General features: G+C 33.4%; 1 protein-coding gene across 6 annotated transcripts in view; it reads left to right on the plus strand.

Moving 5' to 3' along the window:
• The first annotated feature begins 639 nt into the window (after positions 1–639).
• wdr27 (WD repeat domain 27) overlaps positions 640–21,658 on the plus strand; it is an 82,232-nt gene continuing 61,213 nt past the window's right edge. For 5 of the 6 annotated variants that reach the window (XM_009307487.5, XM_073920171.1, XM_073920172.1 and 2 more), the window contains exons 1-17: positions 640–684; positions 941–1,120; positions 2,134–2,278; positions 2,454–2,578; positions 2,979–3,092; positions 4,333–4,384; positions 4,496–4,566; positions 4,665–4,791; positions 4,924–5,026; positions 7,372–7,460; positions 9,411–9,469; positions 9,864–9,997; positions 10,311–10,384; positions 16,470–16,554; positions 19,201–19,272; positions 19,369–19,478; positions 20,337–20,426. In XM_009307487.5, the coding sequence (XP_009305762.1) occupies positions 959–1,120; positions 2,134–2,278; positions 2,454–2,578; positions 2,979–3,092; positions 4,333–4,384; positions 4,496–4,566; positions 4,665–4,791; positions 4,924–5,026; positions 7,372–7,460; positions 9,411–9,469; positions 9,864–9,997; positions 10,311–10,384; positions 16,470–16,554; positions 19,201–19,272; positions 19,369–19,478; positions 20,337–20,426 (1,612 nt within the window). In that variant the 5' untranslated portion in view covers positions 640–684; positions 941–958. Of the gene's footprint in view, positions 685–940; positions 1,121–2,133; positions 2,279–2,453; positions 2,579–2,978; positions 3,093–4,332; positions 4,385–4,495; positions 4,567–4,664; positions 4,792–4,923; positions 5,027–7,371; positions 7,461–9,410; positions 9,470–9,863; positions 9,998–10,310; positions 10,385–12,967; positions 14,687–16,469; positions 16,555–19,200; positions 19,273–19,368; positions 19,479–20,336; positions 20,427–21,658 lie in introns of those variants that run through there. The other variant, XM_073920174.1, reaches the window with a different exon arrangement.

A 21,658-nucleotide genomic window follows, 5' to 3' on the forward strand; every position in this document is an offset into this window, starting at 1 on the left:
TGTGTGAATTGTTTTAGGATTGTCTATTTGTACAAAACATTGTAAAAATAATGAATTTGTATGACATATAAAACGTTGTTTGCTATATGGAAAATCGTTGTTTTCTATTTTATTTGACTAAAAAAACCTGTTCATCTTCGGCATCTGCTTGTTGTTCTCTCTAAATGTATATATTTTTCCTAATTGTTTGTCATGCTTATAAATAAGCCAATAAGCGTACATTTCTACTGTCTAGCTGCAGTTTACCACCAGAGGGCACTGCTGTATAAAAGATTATTTGCCTGGCTTCTGGACCCAATCGTGTTTCCTAAAGGTTGGTGTTTGTTTGGACAGCTTGTTTAAATAATAAATCTGAGGTATGAGACCGGCTGCACTACAAAAGATAAGAAATATATAAAATTAAGGCAATCCAGGCAAATAACCAGTTACTTGTTCTGTATTAGATGTATTCATATTACAATTGTCATTGTGAATATCAGATAACAGTTTGTATTAAACCATAGACACAGCATTTATATCATGCAATGCATTTATTAATGAATAAAATATTTAATTAAAGAAACTCGCAATCCGACAGTGCAAATTAATTGTCCCTCCTGGTGTGCCGTCCCAAGTAGGTCCCGTTTCCAAAGCAACAGCGACACTATCACAGACGCCACAAGTTTATGAGCGTTTTACTTTCAGGTGAGTGATGATAAACGGAATTAATTAATTAAGTTTTGCTGCTGATGTTTTTTTCACGTCTCACAAATTCAAAAAACGTTGAACATTCGAGTAAAGGTAAAAAAAAAAGTCTAACGTTAATCTTCAGAAAACCACCTGTCTGAGGTGCTAACGTTAGCTAACGGTAATAATAGTAGTTTGCTACGTTAGCTGTTATCTGCTCTGCAAAACATCTAAACACTTTTTCTCAGCCAGACTTTATCATTGTCTGTTACAGGGGAATGTTGGAGACAGCATGGCTGATGTGACCTCAGAGCAGTATTTTATTGAAAGGTTCTCTGTAACCTGCAGTAAGCCGGTTTCCCATCTTCAGTTGGCGTGCTGTCCTTCTCATTGTGCCATCCCATGGAAGGACAAGAATATTAGGATTTATGAAAACAAAATCAACAACCTGGAGGTTATTGTGCACTAATAGTACATCTGGTCTCACCAATCAGTTCATAGGAACCTTGAGTTTACTGGATTTTATCACATTTGTCCTCCACTATTGCTTTAATTCATCATGGCATGTTATCAAAAATGTATTATTTTTTCAATTACCTATTCCCTAAAAACTTATTTAAGGCAGACCAGCCCTCTAGCACTGTTTTCCCGTTCTCTCAAACCCAACCCCTCCCTCCCTTCCTCCCTCTATTTCCTCGCTTTCCATTAACAATTCTATACCCCTCTTTCCGATTCTCTAGGTTGAATCGGGGAGTCCAATCCCTCTACCAAAATATTACAGAGACGGTACCCCCACTCTTGAGTCTCACTCTTCCCTTTCTCTGCGTCCCACTATTCCCTTATCATCCCTTTCATCTCTGCATCCCTACAATAAAGGCTGGTGAAATGATTACTAATGAGCCCAAAATATGCTAAGAAGATATCCATCACACCTAGGGCCGCACAATACTATAAAAGATATACTATATGCTATATTGTTGTTGAGTTTAATTATAATAAATAATTTGCCTTGAAAAATGCTATTTTTATTAGCTATATTTTAAAACCATTATTATACTATTAAATAAACAGGTAAAACATATTTTTTCAGATCTAAATAATTCTATAGATATACTGAAGAAGGTTGAAATGTTCACTTAAATAGTATTTTTTTCTTCTTTTGTTTCTACTATGGATGTCAATGGATTTTCCCAACATTTTTCAGATTATCTTATTTTGTGTTTAACACAAGAGAGAAATGTTTACAACCCCTTAAGTTTCATATTTGTGTTAACTATCCCTTTAAGAGTTGCTTTTATGATTTAAATCACTTTTCTTTCCTATTCTGAATATTTTATTTGTATATTGACTAGATATTTGTGTCAATGAACTAGTGTACCTAATAAAGTGGCTGGTGTATATGTTTTATTTCCATTTTGAATCACATAATAGGAAATAAAAAAAAAGTCATTTTAACATTTTCTACAGCCTCCCTTGGAACTGACCGGCCACCATGGTGATGTGTCTGCTATGGTGTTTGGGACAGAAAGAGATCAACCCATCCTCTGCAGTGCTTCTGAAGATTATGTTATTGTCTGGGACATCAATCGCTGTTACAGACAAATCAAAGAAGGTAATAAACTCCCAAAGTCCTCGATTCAAAAACAGATTGAAAAAGTCTGGAGTTAAATTTATCCAGATATATAAAACGGCACCACTCAATAATGCTTTACTCTGAATGCAGTCATTATTCTCTGTCAGTCACACTTTCTTGGTCTCAACTCCCAAACATGACATCTGTGTTCCAGGTGGAATTGCCTCAGGTAGGGTTGTTGGCACGTTGCTCGGGAGGGTGGTTTATCTGTCGCTGTGTCCAATGAGTGCGAAAGTGGCGGCGTGCTCTGGCTCCAGGGTGGTTTTACTGAATGCTGAGGTATGAAATGAGATAAACTATTTTTATTCACCGAATTCTAAAAACAAAAGCAGTTGTGCTGAAACCGTAAAAAGGAAACAAATGTCATTGCTGACCCATCTCCAGATGAAATGCTGAACAAAGCCTGCATGCAGAACATTCTGTCTGGCTAGACCATAAATATTAGAGATAACATTGAAACCAGCAGTAAATTAATGTACAAAACAATTCTGAATAGTCGGCTTCTGTTTTGTAAGTTAGAAATGAATTGGAGGATCACATTCAAAATCTGTTTGATTAAGCCAGATTTAAATATATGCTTTCTTTTGCATTATGTACTGTAGTAAAAGACTTTAAATTATGAAACTATAGACATGTCACATTAAGTAAAACAAACCCTCTGTGTGTGTGTTTCCAATAGAGAGAGGAAGTACTTGGAGTGCTGAAAGCTCATCTTGGTCCTGTGACAGCATCTGAGTTTTGTCCATGGGATGTTAATCTTCTCATCTCAATTTCAGAGGACAGAACATTTAAGGTGCAGATATGACGTAAACAGGGAGAACCAACAGTCTATAATTGTTTTAAAGATGGATTTAAAATCCAGTGTCTATTAAAAATGTTTAAAGTAGTTATTAGAATACATTAAATTGATGAAGTGACAGTAAAGATAATTAATAATGCTAATGATAATAACACATTTTATTTATATGACACTTTTATGACATCCAATATTTCTTCCAAAATTTCTTCAAATAAATATATTTACTATATTTTTATTTTGACATTTTGAAAAATTCACCTCATGAAAGTCACCCATGATTAAAATATGTTATGTTTATTAGCAAATGTATTCGGCTAGAATAAAAGCTTAAAAGTTTTCAATTCTTTTTTATTATTATTAATTAGTTTTAATTCTTTTAGAATTAAATGTTGTAATTTGTTGTGATTGGTAATCATGGCTTTCCCCCTAAAGTATTGTTTTGAATGACAAAATTTTTATTTTGGCAGTTATTTCCGCTTTGGTGACCCCAGATTAGTTAAAAGACTAAGCCCCAAAAAAAGAATGAATGAACATTTTTATTTTAAGAAAATGTCAGTAATGGTTTAAGACAGGGGTGTCAAACTCAATTCCTGGAGGGCCAAAGCCCTGCACAGTTTAGTTCCAACCCTGCTCCAACACACTTACCTGTAGGTTTCAAACAATCCTGAAGGACTCAATTAGTTTAATCAGGTGTGTTTAATTAGGGTTGGAACTAAACTGTGCAGAGCTGCGGCCCTTTTGGAACTGAGTTTGACACCTTTGGTTTAAGAGAACTATAAACCAAACCAGGGTGGCACGGTGGTGCAGTGGGTAGCACTGTCGCCTCACTGCAAGAAGGTTGCTGGTTCGAGCCTCGGCTGAATTTGTTTTCATTTCTGTGTGAAGTTTGCATGTTCTCTCTGTGTTCGTATGGGTTTTCTCCCAGTGCTCCGGTTTCCCTCAGAGTCCAAAGAGGTGTGCTATAGGTGAATTGGGTAAGCTAAAAAATTGTCCGTAGGGGATGTGTGTGAATGAGAGTGTGTGTGTTTCCCAGTAATGGGTTGCAGCTGGAAGGGCATCCGCTGCGTACAACATATTCTGGATAAGTTGGCGGTTGATTCCGCTGTGGCGACCCCAGATTAATAAAGGGACTAAGCTGAAAAGAAAATGAATGAATAAACCAAACCAGCAAAACTTAACTCTTATTTTTTCATATATGTTTATCTAAATTATTAATACTTTTTATATATACCAGATATGGGATGTGAAGAAGGGGGGTATCCTCTTTGAATCTGCTGTCCTGTCAGGTAAGTGTGTAAAATCTAGCACCATATTTACACAACAGAAATTGAGTTTCTTCACACATTATAGCCTGTAAATGTAGAGAAATTGAAGATGCTTACATTTTATTTTCACAGCATATCCACTGTTAAGTCTGTCCTTCATGAAGCAAAATGGTCAGTTCATCACAGGATCTGGTGATGGACAGGTCAGTCACACACACATAAACACACAAACACAGGCTTTGACCTCTGTATTTCATACAGTACAGCACCTGTGTTAACTGAATTTTCATTGTGATTCAAGCTTTGGTGCTACACTCTCCCTGTGGACCACAAATGTCGCTTGGTGACAAAACTGGACCTTTCAAAACTTGAACAAAAGCATGAGAGAAACCTCCGGATGATCAGCCCTCCTCAAAGTAGAACAGATGGTTAGTAAAACCATAAGCCACATTTCAGACTACATATGACTACTGTTTTCACATGCCTATCTCACTGTGGAAACAATACATCTGTTTGAAGTGAAAAAGATCTTCGGGAGCCTCATCTGTGTACTTTTCTAGGAACGGCTCGGTGTGATGAGAGAGGAGCAGTCGAGACAGCAAAGCCTGTACTGAGAATCTGGCCACAGACACCAAAGATTAACCATGCTAGCTTGCAGCAGAGGTACTGTCTTTGGTCTGTTTTTGTTGTTCACCTTTATCTGATTGAGCTCCTGAGAAATGATTTAATGGTACTGTATGTTTTGTAATAGGACTGTCACAAGATTAAATTTTCACGACATGCTTTTCAACAGTCAATAGGTTTTCAAATTTTTTATTTTTTTTTATGTCATTGATCTCAAGAATGAAAATGTAAAAGTTATCTATATAGAAATTTAAACATTTGTTTGCTTTAATGCATGTTTTATTAATCAGTTTGTATTAAAATGTAATTAAATCAATGAATAAAATAAATATTTATTTATTATTTTATATTAATATGTTCAAAATCAAAATCCATTTTACTCTATTTAGTTTTTGTGGTTTAGTTTATTGTTATTTATTTGTTTAAGTCATTTTAATTTAATTTATGCATTTTGTATAACATTATTATATTTTAATGTATTTTAGTTTTTTATATTACTTTATTTTTATTTTACTTTATTATATTACATTAGATTTGTATTTCCCTTAGACCAGGGGTGCCCAAACTTTTTTTGTATAAAGGGCCAAAAATCATTATGAGCCAAGGGCCGAAGATAAATATACCAAACTGCAGTTGAAGTCAGAATTATTAACCCCCCTTTAATTTATTATTAGTTTTTAAATATTTCCCAAATTACGTTTAACAAAGCAAGGAAATTTTTACAGTATGTCTGATAATATTTTTTTCTTTTGGAGAAAATTTGGTTTATTTGGTTTATTTAGGCTATAATAAAAGCAGTTTTTCAATTTTTAAAATAAAATTTTAAGGTCAAAAATTCTATTTTTTTCTGACTGTCTACAGAACAACCCATCATTATGCAATAACTTTGCTAATTACCCTAACCTGCCAAATTAACCTAATTAACCTACAGGTAGTTAGGCCTTTAAATATCACTTTAAGCTGTATAGAAGTGTCTTGAAAAAAATCAAGTAAAATATTATTTACTGTCATCATGGCAAAGATAAAATAAATAAGTTATTAGAAATGAGGGGGGGAATCAGGGGGCTAATAATTCAGGGGGGCTTATAATTCTGACTTCAACTTTATATTACATCAAAGGTGCCATGGGTAATTTCCAAATGTATTTCCTAATATTTATAAATAAATAAAAAACATTGCTTTTAACAGTATTAACTGATGCAGTATAACCTTTTTGTAATAAAAACAGTGGCGTTCAATGCTGAATCCACTAATCAAGCAGAATCTGCCTTTGATTTGCTCACCAAAGTCTCTGCATTGTCTATCCATCAGCTGACAGTATGTACATCTAAACTAAATCAAATTCATTATCAATTTTTAATTGAAACGTAGCATTTATGTTGCTTTTAACAATAAAACAAACAAAAAAAAGGTTACATTTGAAATGCCAATCTCTGAACAATCCCCATCATTCTCCCTCTCTTCTCAGATGGGATAGTGGGCCAAATCAAAGGTTACCATGGGCCAACTTAGGCTCTCAAGCCTTAGTTTTTACATCTCTGCCTTAGACTAATGAGTGTTTGTGTATCCTAATAAAATGCTTGATTTTTATTTGGATGTTATATTTTGTTAATTAAATTATACATTATTACAAAGTTTTTATAGCTTGTAGTTTGGCTGTTTTTCATAGCTTTTCAAAATGTAATCGAATTGTATTCATAAGTACAGTTACAAATATTAAGATTATACTGTATTTGAGTTGTTACTGTAGAAGTAATGTTGTGTTGTTTATATAGCGGTGATACAGTGCATTCTACACCTGTCTTCATTGGCATAAAAACTCACTGAAACTGATTTTTCTATGGTCATAGCAGGAAATTTCCAATTAGGAAGTCATTTTACCCCTTTTATGGTTTCATGCTGTCCAAGATGCTTGTCACATCACTGCAGCTGTTGGCCTTGTAGGTTATGTAATCCGTTTCATCCCTGGAGTCAAAGTTTAACCTGCAAGCTTTCGCATTACAAGAAATTATATGTTGAAATTTGTAATCTATCTTGCAAAAAACTTTAACCCAAAAACTTTAGTATAGTCAACCACGGAGGTGACCCTTGCAACTTTATGGTTTGACTGCAATAAGCCTGACCTAAATCAAGCTTTTATTGCAGCAGGTTCAAGTCTCTAATCATAGATTCTCCAACTGTAGACTCAATTAAATATGACAGCCTTTCATAAATGTTCTCTGTGCTAGAGACTCTGTGGCATTGCGGGCCTGAATTCCTTGTACAATACAGATCTTTTTCCTTTTCTTTTCTTTTTTTCTTCTGCACTCTGTGACATTAACCAGGCCTTAGATCTTTTGTAGTGTCTTTTGGCAAACAGTCTCGTCTTTGTTCTTTTTCCGTAGAGGAAGTTATGTGTGGATCGGAAGTTCAGATGGGCTCTGTCTGCTTGACCTGGATACTTCAGAGCTTCTCAGCTTTCTTCCACTCAAAGGCATCATACGTTTTCACTTAAAGAGCAGGTCATATGGGTTTTCAACAACAACAAAAAATTATTTGCAGTTTATAATAGCTATTCTTTAATATAAACAATCTGTAAAGATGTTGATCCAAAAGGTGAATGATAAATGAAGATATTGTCTCTCAAAGAGTTGAGTTTGAATCGCCTTAACAATATATTTTTTAATCTTTTGCCAGCCACTAATCTATGCCAATGCAATCAAAGAAAAGTATTTGCATAATCCCTGCCTGCACATGACATGTATAGGAACACTTTGAACTGATTGTTCTGTTTCAGATGCAAAATTGATACTGAAAGACCAATCAAAACAGACTTGGCCAGCTGACCAATCAGAGCAAAGTCGACTTATGAAATATAGCCATTTTTACAGACCTTAACCTCTGAATTGATTCAAGGAAATCATATCAAAATCAATAAAAATGACTGTAATATTAAATGTGCATTATGACAAAATCACAATGTTTTCAAATTTTAGAGGTATTTAAACCTGTTGTAAGGGATTTCAACACAATATTAGGACACGTTAAAATACCACATGACCTGCTGTTTATATCTTAACACATTTTTTAGTTTGGAATGAAGCTATTTTTCAAGCAGATGTTTGACCTGTTGTATTTTTATCTCAGTTTCTGCTCAGCATTAATTTAAATAGCATAAATGTAATGCAAATAAATGAGTGTGTAGCCTTGTGTGTTGTACAACAAACCCCTTTATGTTTTACTTTAAACTTTAAAAAGTGACAGAAAGCCAGTGTATATGGATTGTACTGTTAACGATTATTTTTGCAAAATCTTGCAAGCTTAGACATAATGAGTGGATTTGCAGAATTGATTTTCTTTTGGAAAATACAATGCCAGTTTCAATGCTTGAGTGTCTTGAGTGTTAAGAAAGTTTAGTTTTCAGAGATACTCATTTTTAATATATGATAAACCAATTTACTTGACTTGTTTATTTAAAATGAAAACTACTTATTTAAAATGAGCTGACACAACACAATTATCGAGGGTTTTTTTTTAGGCAACCATTTAAATTAGCAAAATTTAGGGCTGCACAATATTGGAAGAATGTGACATTGCAATGTTTTTATTCACTGCAATATATTTTGCATTATAAATGCAATTTCACCAGATGAATTGAATATCTTGTAAAGATTGAGATTATTGTGGAGGGGAGCGTATCTGCATAAAATCATTTTAAAATGACAAGCATAGTTAAATACAACAGACAGAAGATGCAAATAAGTAAAGATTTATGATTTCCTGGAAAGTCAGACAGTATCCAGAAGCAGAAATTAAGTAATCACTGTATTATAATAATAATAATAATAATAATAATAATAATAATAACATTATATCATTTTAATTGAGTACAAATGTACACTTAACCTTTAAGCTACAAATGTTTAATTTATTGTGCTTAAATGTTCAAGTTTGCTCAAAAATGTTACAGCCAGGCCTTAAAAACACATGCAAATAATAAACTTTCACTCAAAGGTTAAAATGTGAAATTACTCCTCTATGGTGTTAACAGTAATGTCTGATCAACTATAATCCTGACTACAATGCAGATCCCTGCAATGTGACTATTGCTGACTCGCACATTGCTGTATCGATCCTGAAACAATATATTGTGCAGCCCTAGTAAAATGGAATAAAAAAGTAATTTTTTCATTTTGTCTCAACACAAATACATTGTGTGAAACCCAGCATTTTTACAGTATATATATATATATATATATATATATATATATATATATATATATATATATATATATATATATATATATATATATATATATATATATATATATATATATATATACATACACACACACACACACACACACACAGTATATAGGTTAGTCATTAAAGGCCTCAAAACATGAATTTTGAAAGTGTTTAGTAGCTATTTTTGTCCTTGCAGGTGACCTGAGCATTTCCATAGCAGGCTCATGGGTGATCTCTGAAGGACTTGATGGCAGCGTAAGTCAAATTCTGATAATTGAAATTGAATACAAATTTTGTGTTTGCACATAAATTTGATTGATTGAATTTCTGACTGTTGCATAATGTTTTTTTATTAACAATGAACATCCACATTTATGACAAACTATTATGATCTCCTTCAGAAAAGCTCCTTTTTTTAACAATCCCAACAGTTAACCTTAAACTGCTCTACATTCACATGTATTGCACCTTCGGTATTTTTACAGCCCTGCAATTAGCAGTTTACGGTTTCAAAAAGCCAGGATTATTTAAGATGTAAAGCTTTTACGAGGTTTGGCTGCGGTTTCCATTCTGGTAGGAAAGTAATGTGTGTGTGAGGCACAGTATAACATGATGACTACTCTCATCCTCTCTCTCTCTCTCTGGTCAGATGCGTTGTCTGGTGTCTTCTCTGTTTGAGACTTCAGTCGTTCTTTTAGTGGTTAATGGTGTCAGACTGGACGAACTCTGCTTAAGGATGGCAAAGAGCTTCTCTGTTGAAGAGCAACTTTCAGTCATGCCCAGGTAACCACACTCAAATTTTTACCTCTGAGAAGCACTTGATCATGGTCAGGTGGTGCTGGGATAAAAGATATTCAGGCAGGATATCATTTGATAGCATTTTATAGGGAAGAATTCACTCTTTGTTTGATTGTGTCGTTTGCCAGAATTATCTTCAGTAGACCTATTGTAAGCTTCTGATTATTGATGAGTCAGTTACCACAATGGAAAATGCTATATTTTTATTATTTCCAGTAACAGACGTCTATTTATATTGTTCTTTCCCCAACTCTTTATTTTTCTGACGTTTTCCCCTCTTTATATTCACCATTTTCAGTTCTCCACTGATGACAACGTCCCCTCTGAAGGCTGAGCTGGCAAAAAAGGGCCCAAAACCTCAAAGAAAAGGAGGTTGGAGTTCACAAAACCACACAAAACACACACAGGCATTTTGTTGCCAAATACATAAATCACCATCTTTGGATTTACAAGCATTTCAGTATCACTGACACCCTCCTATGTTAATTCAAGATAATTTAAGATGCTAACTCATTACCGTCCAAGATGTTAATCTTTCTGAACTGGCAAATTGTCTGTACACTTTGTCATTAGTCCCAGCAGCATTTTTAATATACTGCAGTTTAAGATTTTTTTGGGTTGATTCGAAATACTTTCGAAATACATGGAAAGGAAACCATCCAGTAAAACTGTCAGTCTTCATAAAACAGTCTGATGACATCTGGTGTCTGAGGTCACAGAGATACAGAGTTTTGATAACCACAGAAAGAAAAGACGAGCCACAGACCACATAAAAAATATCATTATTAAATCAAAATGTACTGTTTTTTACCTTAACACAACAAGTTTGGTTTTAATTTGCATGGTTTATAACAGCATATTATTCTAAAAACTAAAATCTACCAATAAATAAGATGTGTTTGCAGACAAAATTAATTTACACTCTATGCTTTTGTTAAAAACTTTAGGTTGCAAAATACAAATAAAAATGCAAAACACGTGTAGAAGAAGCTAAAGGAGTAAACTATGTATCAGTGCACTTCGGATGAGATTTTAGATTCTTTTACATCAGCAAACAAATCATAAGTTCAAATATATAAAATAAAACTAGTGAAAGTAGTTTACACAAAACTGAAAATTTTGTTATCATTTACTCTACTCTTGCTTGTTCCAAACCTCTTTTTCTTTCTTTGTTGAACAGAAAAAAACCTGAAACCTGTAACTATTGTCTTCCATAGTATTTGTTTTTCCTACTATGGAAGTCAATGGTTACCGGTTTTCTGCTTTCTTCGAAACATCGTCTTTTTTGTTCAGTAGAATAAAGAAACGGTTTGGAACCCCTTGAGGGTGAGTGAATAGTGAGTAAATGAAAATTTTAGGGTGAACTATGCCTTTAACAGCTGTTGCGGCTAACATGCCTTCATCAGGGTGACAATATACATGCACAACTGGAGTTAATTTAATCCATCAATATATCAATAATCAGGTGATTGTGTCATGTGAGATATTGATTAATTAACTGAACTCCAGTTGCGCCGGTATATTGTCAACCTAATTAATGTAACTTTTTTCACATTTCTTTTGAGTGCCTTGGACTGATTATTTGTTTGCTGAAGGCAACATTATGAACTTTACTCCTCAGACTCGGCACAAAATACACATGTGAGCTAATGCTGTTTTTACCCTGTATGTTTAGAGGAAGGACACAAGTGTTGTATTGCTCATTAAAATTCAATTCAAGTTTATTTGTATAGCGCTTTTTACAAAAAAAATTGTTGTTTCAAAGCAGCTTTACATTATTGCACATTATTGCATTACAATAACATTCAGAAAAGTTAAGGTTATTAGTTACCATAACTTTATTAGTTACTAATAACTTTAACTAATTAACTAGTAAATAATAGCTTTTAAAAAATTGTTTTAGATAAACATAGTTAATCTGCAGTTAAACAGTTATAAATGATACTTGTGCATATCTCAGCACTGCAACCGTTAAAGGTTCAAGACACCCTGGAGTGATTTGTCATCAGATTTGACTCAGATTTGTGTGTGTTAAGCATCAGTTAAGAAAACATCAGCTTTAATTGCGGGGAAACCTGGATAACTTTGAGCTTTTGTCAGCTAATTTTATCGTCCGGGTTTAAAAAAAGAAATTGGGGTGGGACTAAAATCTGTGAAGTAGCGCAAATCTGCTAGTGGAGTGATGACGCGTCGGTTTTTCATTATTATTCTAAGCAGAGATTTCTTATCCTATAAGAAGACCCTGCTTGTTAATTATTCATGAGAGCACCTGCAAGCACGAAGGCAATACCTGCCAAGCTCTGAGACCCAGTGACTGGGTGAGACTGCGTCTGTGTGGTCCGGCAAGCAGTATTTAGCCAGTCATGAAGCCTTGTAACTATGTGTTTGTTTTCATGATCAACGGGATTTGTTGCATGTTTTTCCCCGTGATGTTGTCAGGGCCGATACAGCAAAGCTGTTGGTTTGTTGCAAGAATTTTTGTCGAGAGAGCTATACGAGAAGTGGAGAATAGCAGGCTTTGTCTTTTATCAGTTGAGTTCGCTATCATTCAGACACATCTGTGCTGCTGTGTTCGCCTATTTTAAAAATCCTCCAGATTATCGGTAGAGTGAATGGTTGAAATAGACAGGACATTTTAACTTTGTAAACTATAAAATCATGCACCTCCTAACGGTTTGTCTTTCATTTCGTTAGCCAGCTGACAACATTTCTCCTCTTTTTCCCCTGCTCTGCCAGCCACACACACTCACACACACTCACACACACACACACACTCACACACACACACACACACACACACACACACACACACACACACACACACACACTCACACACACACACACACACACACACACACACACACACACACACACACACACACACAAACACACACACACTACAGTCAATTTAGTTTACCTAATTAACCACCTATACCACATGTCTTGGGACTGTAGGGGAAACTGGGGCACCCGGAGGAAACCCACGTGAACACAAGGAGAACATGCAAACTCTACATAGAAATGCCAACTGACCCAGCTGGGACTCGAACCAGCGACCTTCTTGCTGTAAGGTGATAGACGCTAACCACTGAGCCACCATGTTGCCCCTCCCTCAAACAATTTCTCAAAATAAAATAAAATATAAATAATTATAAAATATTCTTAAGAGTTCTTTTACTTCCTTGCAGACACTTTTGTGTGTTTTAACTGCATATACAGGTTTTTTTTTTGGTCACATGTCTCAGGGATGTAAAAGCAATCCGTCATCATCATCTCTCTCTTTCTCTCCCATAAGGGAGGCTCTTCTTCCATCTCCAACTGGGCATTATTTCTCTTCCGTACTAGAGTTACACATCCTCAGAGGTTTCAATTTTATTCCATAGCTTTTGCTGGGGCCTAAGTCAATACTATAACTAGGACAACTCATTTTCTTCATGCTTCGGGGCTTTGACGTGCACTGGTAGTCGGTATCCAGCAGTTTAAGGTCTATGTGATTGAAGGTCTGACAGCTTGAAGGCTGATCTCAGAACAGTATAACGTGGTCTTGAAGAATGGGTTATGTCAGGATGTGGTTTGTTGACAATGACCCGAAACCTCTAACTCACTTGAGTACGCTGTTTCAGTACTATTTGCCAATGTAAACTGAAATCATTTACAATACCACAGTAATAAGTATGATCTATGAATGTACTCTGTACATGGTTTCTTACTGACAGAACTTTTTTATCTAATGTCCAAAAAGCTATTATAGTCATATGGTCATTTGAGTTGTATTAGCACTATTTTGTTTCGGGATTGTTGAAGTCATTAGAATAATGATTGCGCTCAACATAATGAATTTATTCTGCTCTCACAATAGGTTTCTTGGCTTGGTCCTGCTGCAAGTCTGTTATTCTTCATTTTTTTAGGGGTTTAAGTTGTTTGAAGATGTTTCCTTACAAAACAGCATCACCAAAAGAGGCAATTAAGTTTAAATATCAAAAACACATAAAATAATAGCACATTTTACTGATTTTAATCTTTATCTATATAAAGCTAGGATAGTTCAATTTGGCTCCAATCCCAAATGAAAACCAGCTAATTCAGTTTTTTGAAAGTTACAAAAAAATCCAGGAAAGTGTGTTGGAGCAGGTTGGTGCTCAGTTCATTACAGGAGCAAGACTGGACACCCTCTTCTTTAGTAGTTGCATTTCTATTGCCAGTTTCTCAGAATATACATTTAGTCTGTGTCAGACAGGGGAACCACTTTTGGAAAAGTGTGCATTCCTTTTTAATGGAGCTGGAAAGCATTAACTCACTGTAGGAAAGGAGAAATGTCAGTTCTTCATGTTGTGATCATATTGTAACATTTAACATATTTTTACTGCAATGGGATTTTTTAAAATAAATTCCTATTATTAATTTATTAATTTTGTGGTTTATGAAACTAAAATAATGTACAGTAAGCTGTTCGACATAAATTTTTTTTAACCCTAATCATATTTTGGAGTAATAACCACCTGATTCTAGGTAGAGCAAGGCAGGTTTATTTGTATAGCACATTTTATACAAAATGGTTAGAAACAAGAACAAAGGAAATGTGCATTACAACAAGTATAATAAATAAAACATTTAGAATAAGAATAAAAATAATAAAAAAAACAGATGAAAATGTGTTAAAAAAAGTTTGAAAGGAATGAGAAAAGAAAAGAATGACCTGAGAAAAGAAAAAGAATGTGATCTGTTGGACGTAGTGCTCATTCAGTAAAAGCACAGCTAAACAGATGTGTTTTAAGCCTTGATTTGAATGTGCTTAATGTTGAAGCACATCTGATTATTTCTGGAAACTAATTCCAGACTTTGCAGCAGTGTTGGGTGTAAGTGGTTACCAAGTAACCAGAGGTGGGTAGTAACGAGTTAAATTTACTTTGTTACATTTACTTGAGTAAAATTATTGGGTAACGTGTACTTTTTGAGTACATTTAAATAAGTGTACTTTTACTCAAGTAAACTATTAGAGAAAAATCAGTACTCTTACTTCGCTACATTTTGCGGCGTTCCTCCATTACTGTCAAATAATAATAAAAATGATCCATACATCCATATGAGGGAGACGTGCGAGTTATACTGCGATCACGTCATGGCCATCTGCGGTTCCGAGAAGGATGGTCATACTGTCTGTGTAGTGAGTTTATTGGACCAGGTCACCCGGCCTCAAGTTTAGTCTGTTTTTACTTCAAGATGTCAACAAGAATAGATTTATAATGGTATGCATGCTATACATTTAACTGATACCGCAGCATACATGAATTCCAGCTCCAACCTGAAAAAAGTAATGGTAAGTGTCAAAATTATCCCATTTTGAACCTTATTTATGGTAACTATGCAGGCCCATAGCCAGGGGGGTTCGGGTGATTGGAAAAACCCACCCCTCAATGACAAAGGTCCAGAATTGTGTCCCATGCATGAGCTCATTTGTCTTATTTTGGCCGCTATGCCATCATAAATAGTGAAATTAATCCAATTAAAAAAGGGTTTAAGACCAAGCAGAATCCTAAATTAAATTAAATTTTAAAACTAATTTGGCTATTTTTGTTATCCATAAATTTTCAATCAAATCAAATGTACTTTTTTACAAGAGAGGCTAGAAAAATTGTGAAGCTCCTTTATTATTATTATTTTAAATTTTTTATTAATCAAATTGCCAAATTCTGATTGAGGACAGTTAAATGTTCTAGTCAGTTTGTTGGCTAAAGCTACATTAGGCTACAATTTTTATTTTAAAACTTCAACAGAACATTTTCAGAAAAAGACCCTTTATAAAAGGCTGGCTACTGACCTGTTTTGAGATAACCAAGTAGCTGATTATTGGAATAACAGACTATTCAAGTACATATTAGTCATTCAGTTTCCCAGAGATGGGTTGCGGCTGGAAGGGCATCCTCTGCGTAAAAACGTGCTGAATAATTTGACGGTTCATTCTGCTGTGGCAAACTCAGATTAATAAAGGGACTAAGCCAAAAACATAAAATGAATGAATATTACTCATTTAGGCTGTTAATTATTAAAAAATATAACATTTAAACGTTATTTTTAACATAAAATCATAAAATGGTGTGTGTGTGTAATTGTCATTGAATGAATGAATGTATGCTTTGAAATTTATAACGATTTTAAGTAGAATTCTCTCAAGCAATTAAATTACTTATTGATTAAGTTTTAACTTTTAATTTACACATTTTTAATTATGTAATTATTCATTCTTTTTTGTAGTCACCTATCCAACACTGTACAGTATCAAGCTTATAATGGAGTTCCTACCAAATAATGAGCAAGAAATGTGAGCAAGCAAGAGCAAGCTTGTAATAAAATGTATGACACATATTTCAAACTATAGTTTTAGCCGCACACAATTGTGATGAATGCATAGAGCCAGAACTTAATTATGGGACTGACCTGTTCTTTTTTTGTCTTCTAGGTGTAAACTATCAGACGAGTGTGAAAGATCAGGCTTTAGTGTTTCACACACAAGTGAAGTCATCAGGATACAATACAGCTCCTCAGTAAGTCTGTAGATCACACATAGAAACGCATTTTAGCGTCAACAGTCAAACAAACCTCAAGTCTCAGGTTTACATCTGCATTGTTAACATGGTTTCAGGCTTTGAAAATTGTAGAAATTACCTGCCATTTCCACCAAAGTGTGTAATGACTGCTTTATATGTATTTATACAGTGCTACTCATGTCAAATGTAATATTTGGAAGAAAATTCATATAGATTGCTACGCTCATTCAGTTGAAAATTTTACACAGGCTCTGTTTTGGTAGCTTTAAAATGTGACTTAAAACCAATTACACTGATTGCACTCACGTGTAATATGTTCCATGCTGTAACTCTGGGGTTTAATCTGAGGTCACTAACATTATATTCATTTAAACACTGTTTAATTCTGTTTCCGTGCAACCAACAGGCCTGCTCAGACTCATGTTACTGAAAGGCTGTGTGACATAGACGTTTCTGCTTTAAAATGAGGTACACTGTAAAAAATAAATAAAATAAATTTAACAAAAATAAAAACAAAAGTACATAACATTAAAATAATTGTGAGAATTCTAATTATTATTATAAAACAAATAATTGTAATTAAAGTAAAAAAAGCAGCTGTGGTTGCTGCAAATGTACTATTAAATAACCGGTGGTTAAAATGTTTCTGTAAATTCGATCCAAGTTCATATGTTCAATTTATTTCATGTTTATTTACAAAGTAGATTGTGTCAAAGCAGCTTAACATAGAAGTTTTAGTAAATTGAAACTGTGTCAGTCCAGTTTTCAGTTGAAGTTTAGTTTATGTATTGCTTTTCCCAATAATTGTCATCAAGTTAAGGAGTTGTGTATTTGGACAGTATATAAACAAAGTTAACCTGCAGTTATACAATATATAGTGTCATTTGCAAATGCTGATGTCTATGTGTTTAATACATGTTCAATAAAGTGTGTTTGTATTGACTTCAAAGTCCTCATAGGGTTGGCAAATTAGCGTATTTCATGGATTTTTTTAGTCATACACCAATACTACAGTACTACATCTACACAACATTACACAGACAAAAACACAACTATAATCATGTGTGGATGAAAAGATCAGTGAATAAACCATGAAGCATACTAATATTGAAGTTGCTCAATAGTCACACAACTACTAAACACCGTCATGGTAACACATGAAATTAAAGTAATCCAATAAACATTATTTATCAACATTAGATCTAACATTTTCTAACATATTCTATTCATTCTAATGTGCAGAACTTATGAGAAAAAGTTGAAAAGAACCATACAGTAATACTGTCAACAAAAAAGCATGTAGGGAAATTATTGAAAAGTAAATTTACAGTTATTCATGTATACAGTATATTAAGGGAACTTAATCTTAACCAGGTTACAGGTTTTTAATGTAGCTATTTTACAGTTTTTTTGCTAGACATTTTTTTTTACAGTGAAGTTAATGTACAACCTTGGAGACGAATCTTTATGTTGTCTTTAAAACTTATATGGTCTGTCTTGGTAAAAATGCTCTCAACTCAAAGCATTGAGCCACCGTGGACCATGTTCAGTTTCTGGACCATGGTTTATTTATTATAAATTTCACTAAAGAAGCTGGTATCAGAGAAAAACCTCAGGCAAACACACATCACAACATTACAATGAGAAAATGGCGGTCGGTGTTGCTTGTGTGTTTCTAGCCCAAAATGTCCAACTCTCTCACATGCACAAAAAAACACCTAAAAACTACAAATGAGTAGGTACACTCAATTGGTTTAATATTTAACATAAAATGCACGTTCAAAACATTCAAACGTGTATATATACATATACAGTTGAAATCAGAATTATTAGCCCCCCTTTGATTTTTTTTTCTTTTTTAAAGATTTCCCAAATTATGTTTAAAAGAGCAAGGAAATTTTCACAGTATGTCTGATTAGATTTTTTTCTTCCGGAGAAAGTCCTATTTGTTTTATTTCGGCTAGAATAAAAGCAGTTTTAAATTTTTTTAAACCCATTTTAGGTCAATATTAATAGCCCATTTAAGCTCTTTTTCTACAGTAAACTGCCTAATTACCCTAATCTGCCAAGGTAACCTAACTAATCTAGTTAAGTCTTTAAATGTCACTTCAGGCTGCATATAAGTGTCTTGAAAAATATCTAGTAAAATATTATTTACTGTCATCATGGCAAAGAAAAAATAAATCAGTTATTAGAAATGAGTTATTAAAACTATTCTCTTTAGAATTGTGTTGGGGAAAAAATAAACAGGGTGACTGATAATTCGGACTTCAACTATATATGATTGCCAAAATGCATACAAATACAGTTTTAAATTGGATTTACTTGGCTAAATATTTATTTTAATTTGCACTTATTTGTATTATGTAAAGCTCAAATGTTTGAAAAGTTGTATTTGCTAATATATAAGAGTTCAGCTGACTCTTTTTTTTTTAAGTATAACAAGTTCAGTCAAGTAAAACCTTCATATATATATATAGTTATATAGTTATGTCAACACATTCAATCCAGATACGTTAACGTAACTCAAAATAATAAGTTGTCACGATGTAATAATTGGCACAATAATTTTTTACAGTGCAATATTCTCTTTTGGATATTTTAGGTATAATAGTATAACTATAACATATATCTCTTTTATAGTAGGACAATGTTTAGACCGAAGACCAACATAAAGAAGAAAAGCAGCTCCATCACAAAAACTAGCACAACTATGTAAGTATTCAGACAAATCTTTACTCAAGAGCTTTAAGAATTCAGTAGTACTCTTAAGTCCATTTTAAAATAAATAAATTGAGCTTTTTTTAACAGGAACGACCTATTAAGTGAGTATCCATCCCACTCTGAGGCACCAAGTGTGTCTTTTGCTCATTTGATGGTTTCTACAAGTCCAACCACAATGAACGCTCTGCAGTACTCAGGTTAGTATTGGTATGATCACATTAGGATTAGAATTTGTTTTGCTAGTATGGACAACCAGAAATAAGTAAACCAAATTAAACATGCATTAAAAATATAAATGTAAATACTGGGATCATATAGGAATCCAAAAAAATTATGTATTGGTACATACCTTGGTATTAAAGTTTTTTGAAGGATAAAAAAAAAAAAAAAATCTCCCGATATTATGATATTGAATTTCCTAAGATTGATGAGATATCAACAAAATAACATAACATAATGCTTCTTTTGATTAATGGCTGGGCAATATAATGTCTAGTGCTGATGATGTGTTGTTTTATTCACTGAAACAGCATATACTAAAAGGTAGATCTTGTAAAATAAGACCTAATATGGATTTTTTTAAATGAAGATATGTAAAACTAAAAGTTCTGTGGTTAAGACGGTATTTATTTTGTATGCATGCATTCCAAACCAAAAGTATAAATACTTTATCTCGTTCCTTTTTTATATAGTCATATATTTTATGTTTACCTAAAGTACAGCTCTTTAACACCCTAATATCCAGCTGTGATTTCATTAGTTTAACAAGACATAACATTGCTTATTTTCCAACTTTATGCACAATTAACAAAACCTAATAGCAGCGACTAACTATCCTTTGCCTGTTAATTATTTGGTTGTCCTTTAGTCTCACATAAAGATGCCGCATACTGCAGCACCAGCAGCATGTAGACTCCTGGAGTTAAACACAATAAAGTTGTATGCCTGTTTTTAAGAGTGCTGTAGTTGTTATTTTAGACCCTGGCCTCGGGATCGTCATTTTTAAAGTAATTATGCCTTCATTTTGTCTGGTAACTTTCTATTTTTGTGTCTAGGAGATGGAAAACAGATTGTGTGTGGTCTTGGAGATGGATCTGTTTTGTTGTATAACTCTTCACTCACCGGCAACCCAGATGTCTACACAGGTAGGGGGAGAGCTTCAAATCTGTACTGTTTATTTTACTCAAATTCCTGCTCTTATTTTCATTTCCTGAAAGAGTGGCACAAAGGAATGGGAATTAGACACATTTGCACATTCTGTACTTGACTTTGACTGCTAAAACTGACAGTTGAGTTGTAGAGATTTATCTGTTTATATATATGGGGTAATGCGTTACAAGTAATGCTAGTTACATAATAAAATTACTTTTCTAAGTAAGAGTGAAGTAACGCATTACTTTAAAAACATACGTAATAATATTTGAGTTACTTTCTTAAAAATGTAACTCGAGTTACTTTTTAGATTAATTGTTAATTAATATGCTTTTAAAAATAATTTTCTAAATTATGACTAGTGTAATCACGTTGAATCACACTCAATAAGAGAATGAGCTTCCCATGGGAATGGACAGAAACCAAGATGGCATAGCCTTACATTTCTGTGATGAAAGTATTCACATTACTTTAAACACAATAAAGAAAAGGGGATTGTCTCAATGCACAGTGATTTTACTGAACCAATAAGGCAAGAATACAAAAGTAGCCAACTCTTAAAGAGATCAAGCCTCAGACAGGTATGAAAAAGTAACTGAAAAGTAACGTAAAGTGCCGTAACACATTACTTTTTTGGGGAGTAAATCAATATTGTAATGCATTACATTGATCATAAACACACACACAGTTAAACACACACACACACACACACACACACACACACACTCACACACACACAAACTACCGATCAAAGGTTTGGATCAAATGTTTTAAAATAAGCTTATTCTTCTCACAAAGGCTGCATTTATTTAATTAAAAATACAGTACAATATGTAAAATTGTGAAATGTTATTGCACTATAAAATAACTGTTCAAAAGTGGTTTATAATTTAATTTAATAATTTATTAAAGTGATTTTAAAAAATAATTTTCAGCTTCATTACTCCTTCACAGTCTTCACAGTCACATGATCCTTTAGAAATCTTTCTAGTAATAATTATTATTATTATTAATATTATTACTATTATTATTAATGGTTATTGTAATAAAAGTAGTAATGACTGGAGTAATCATTTTATTTTTTAACTACATACAATCAGTATGTAAATATAAATATTTTATATTTGTATTTATATAATTAAATATTTGATAAATATTTAACATTTTTACATTTATGAACAGTATAATTTTATTTAAATTATTAAACAAATTTATAATAAAAATG

Source organism: Danio rerio, chromosome 13, assembly GCF_049306965.1.
Source record: "Danio rerio strain Tuebingen ecotype United States chromosome 13, GRCz12tu, whole genome shotgun sequence".
In the NCBI taxonomy this organism is placed as follows: Eukaryota; Metazoa; Chordata; class Actinopteri; order Cypriniformes; family Danionidae; genus Danio; species Danio rerio.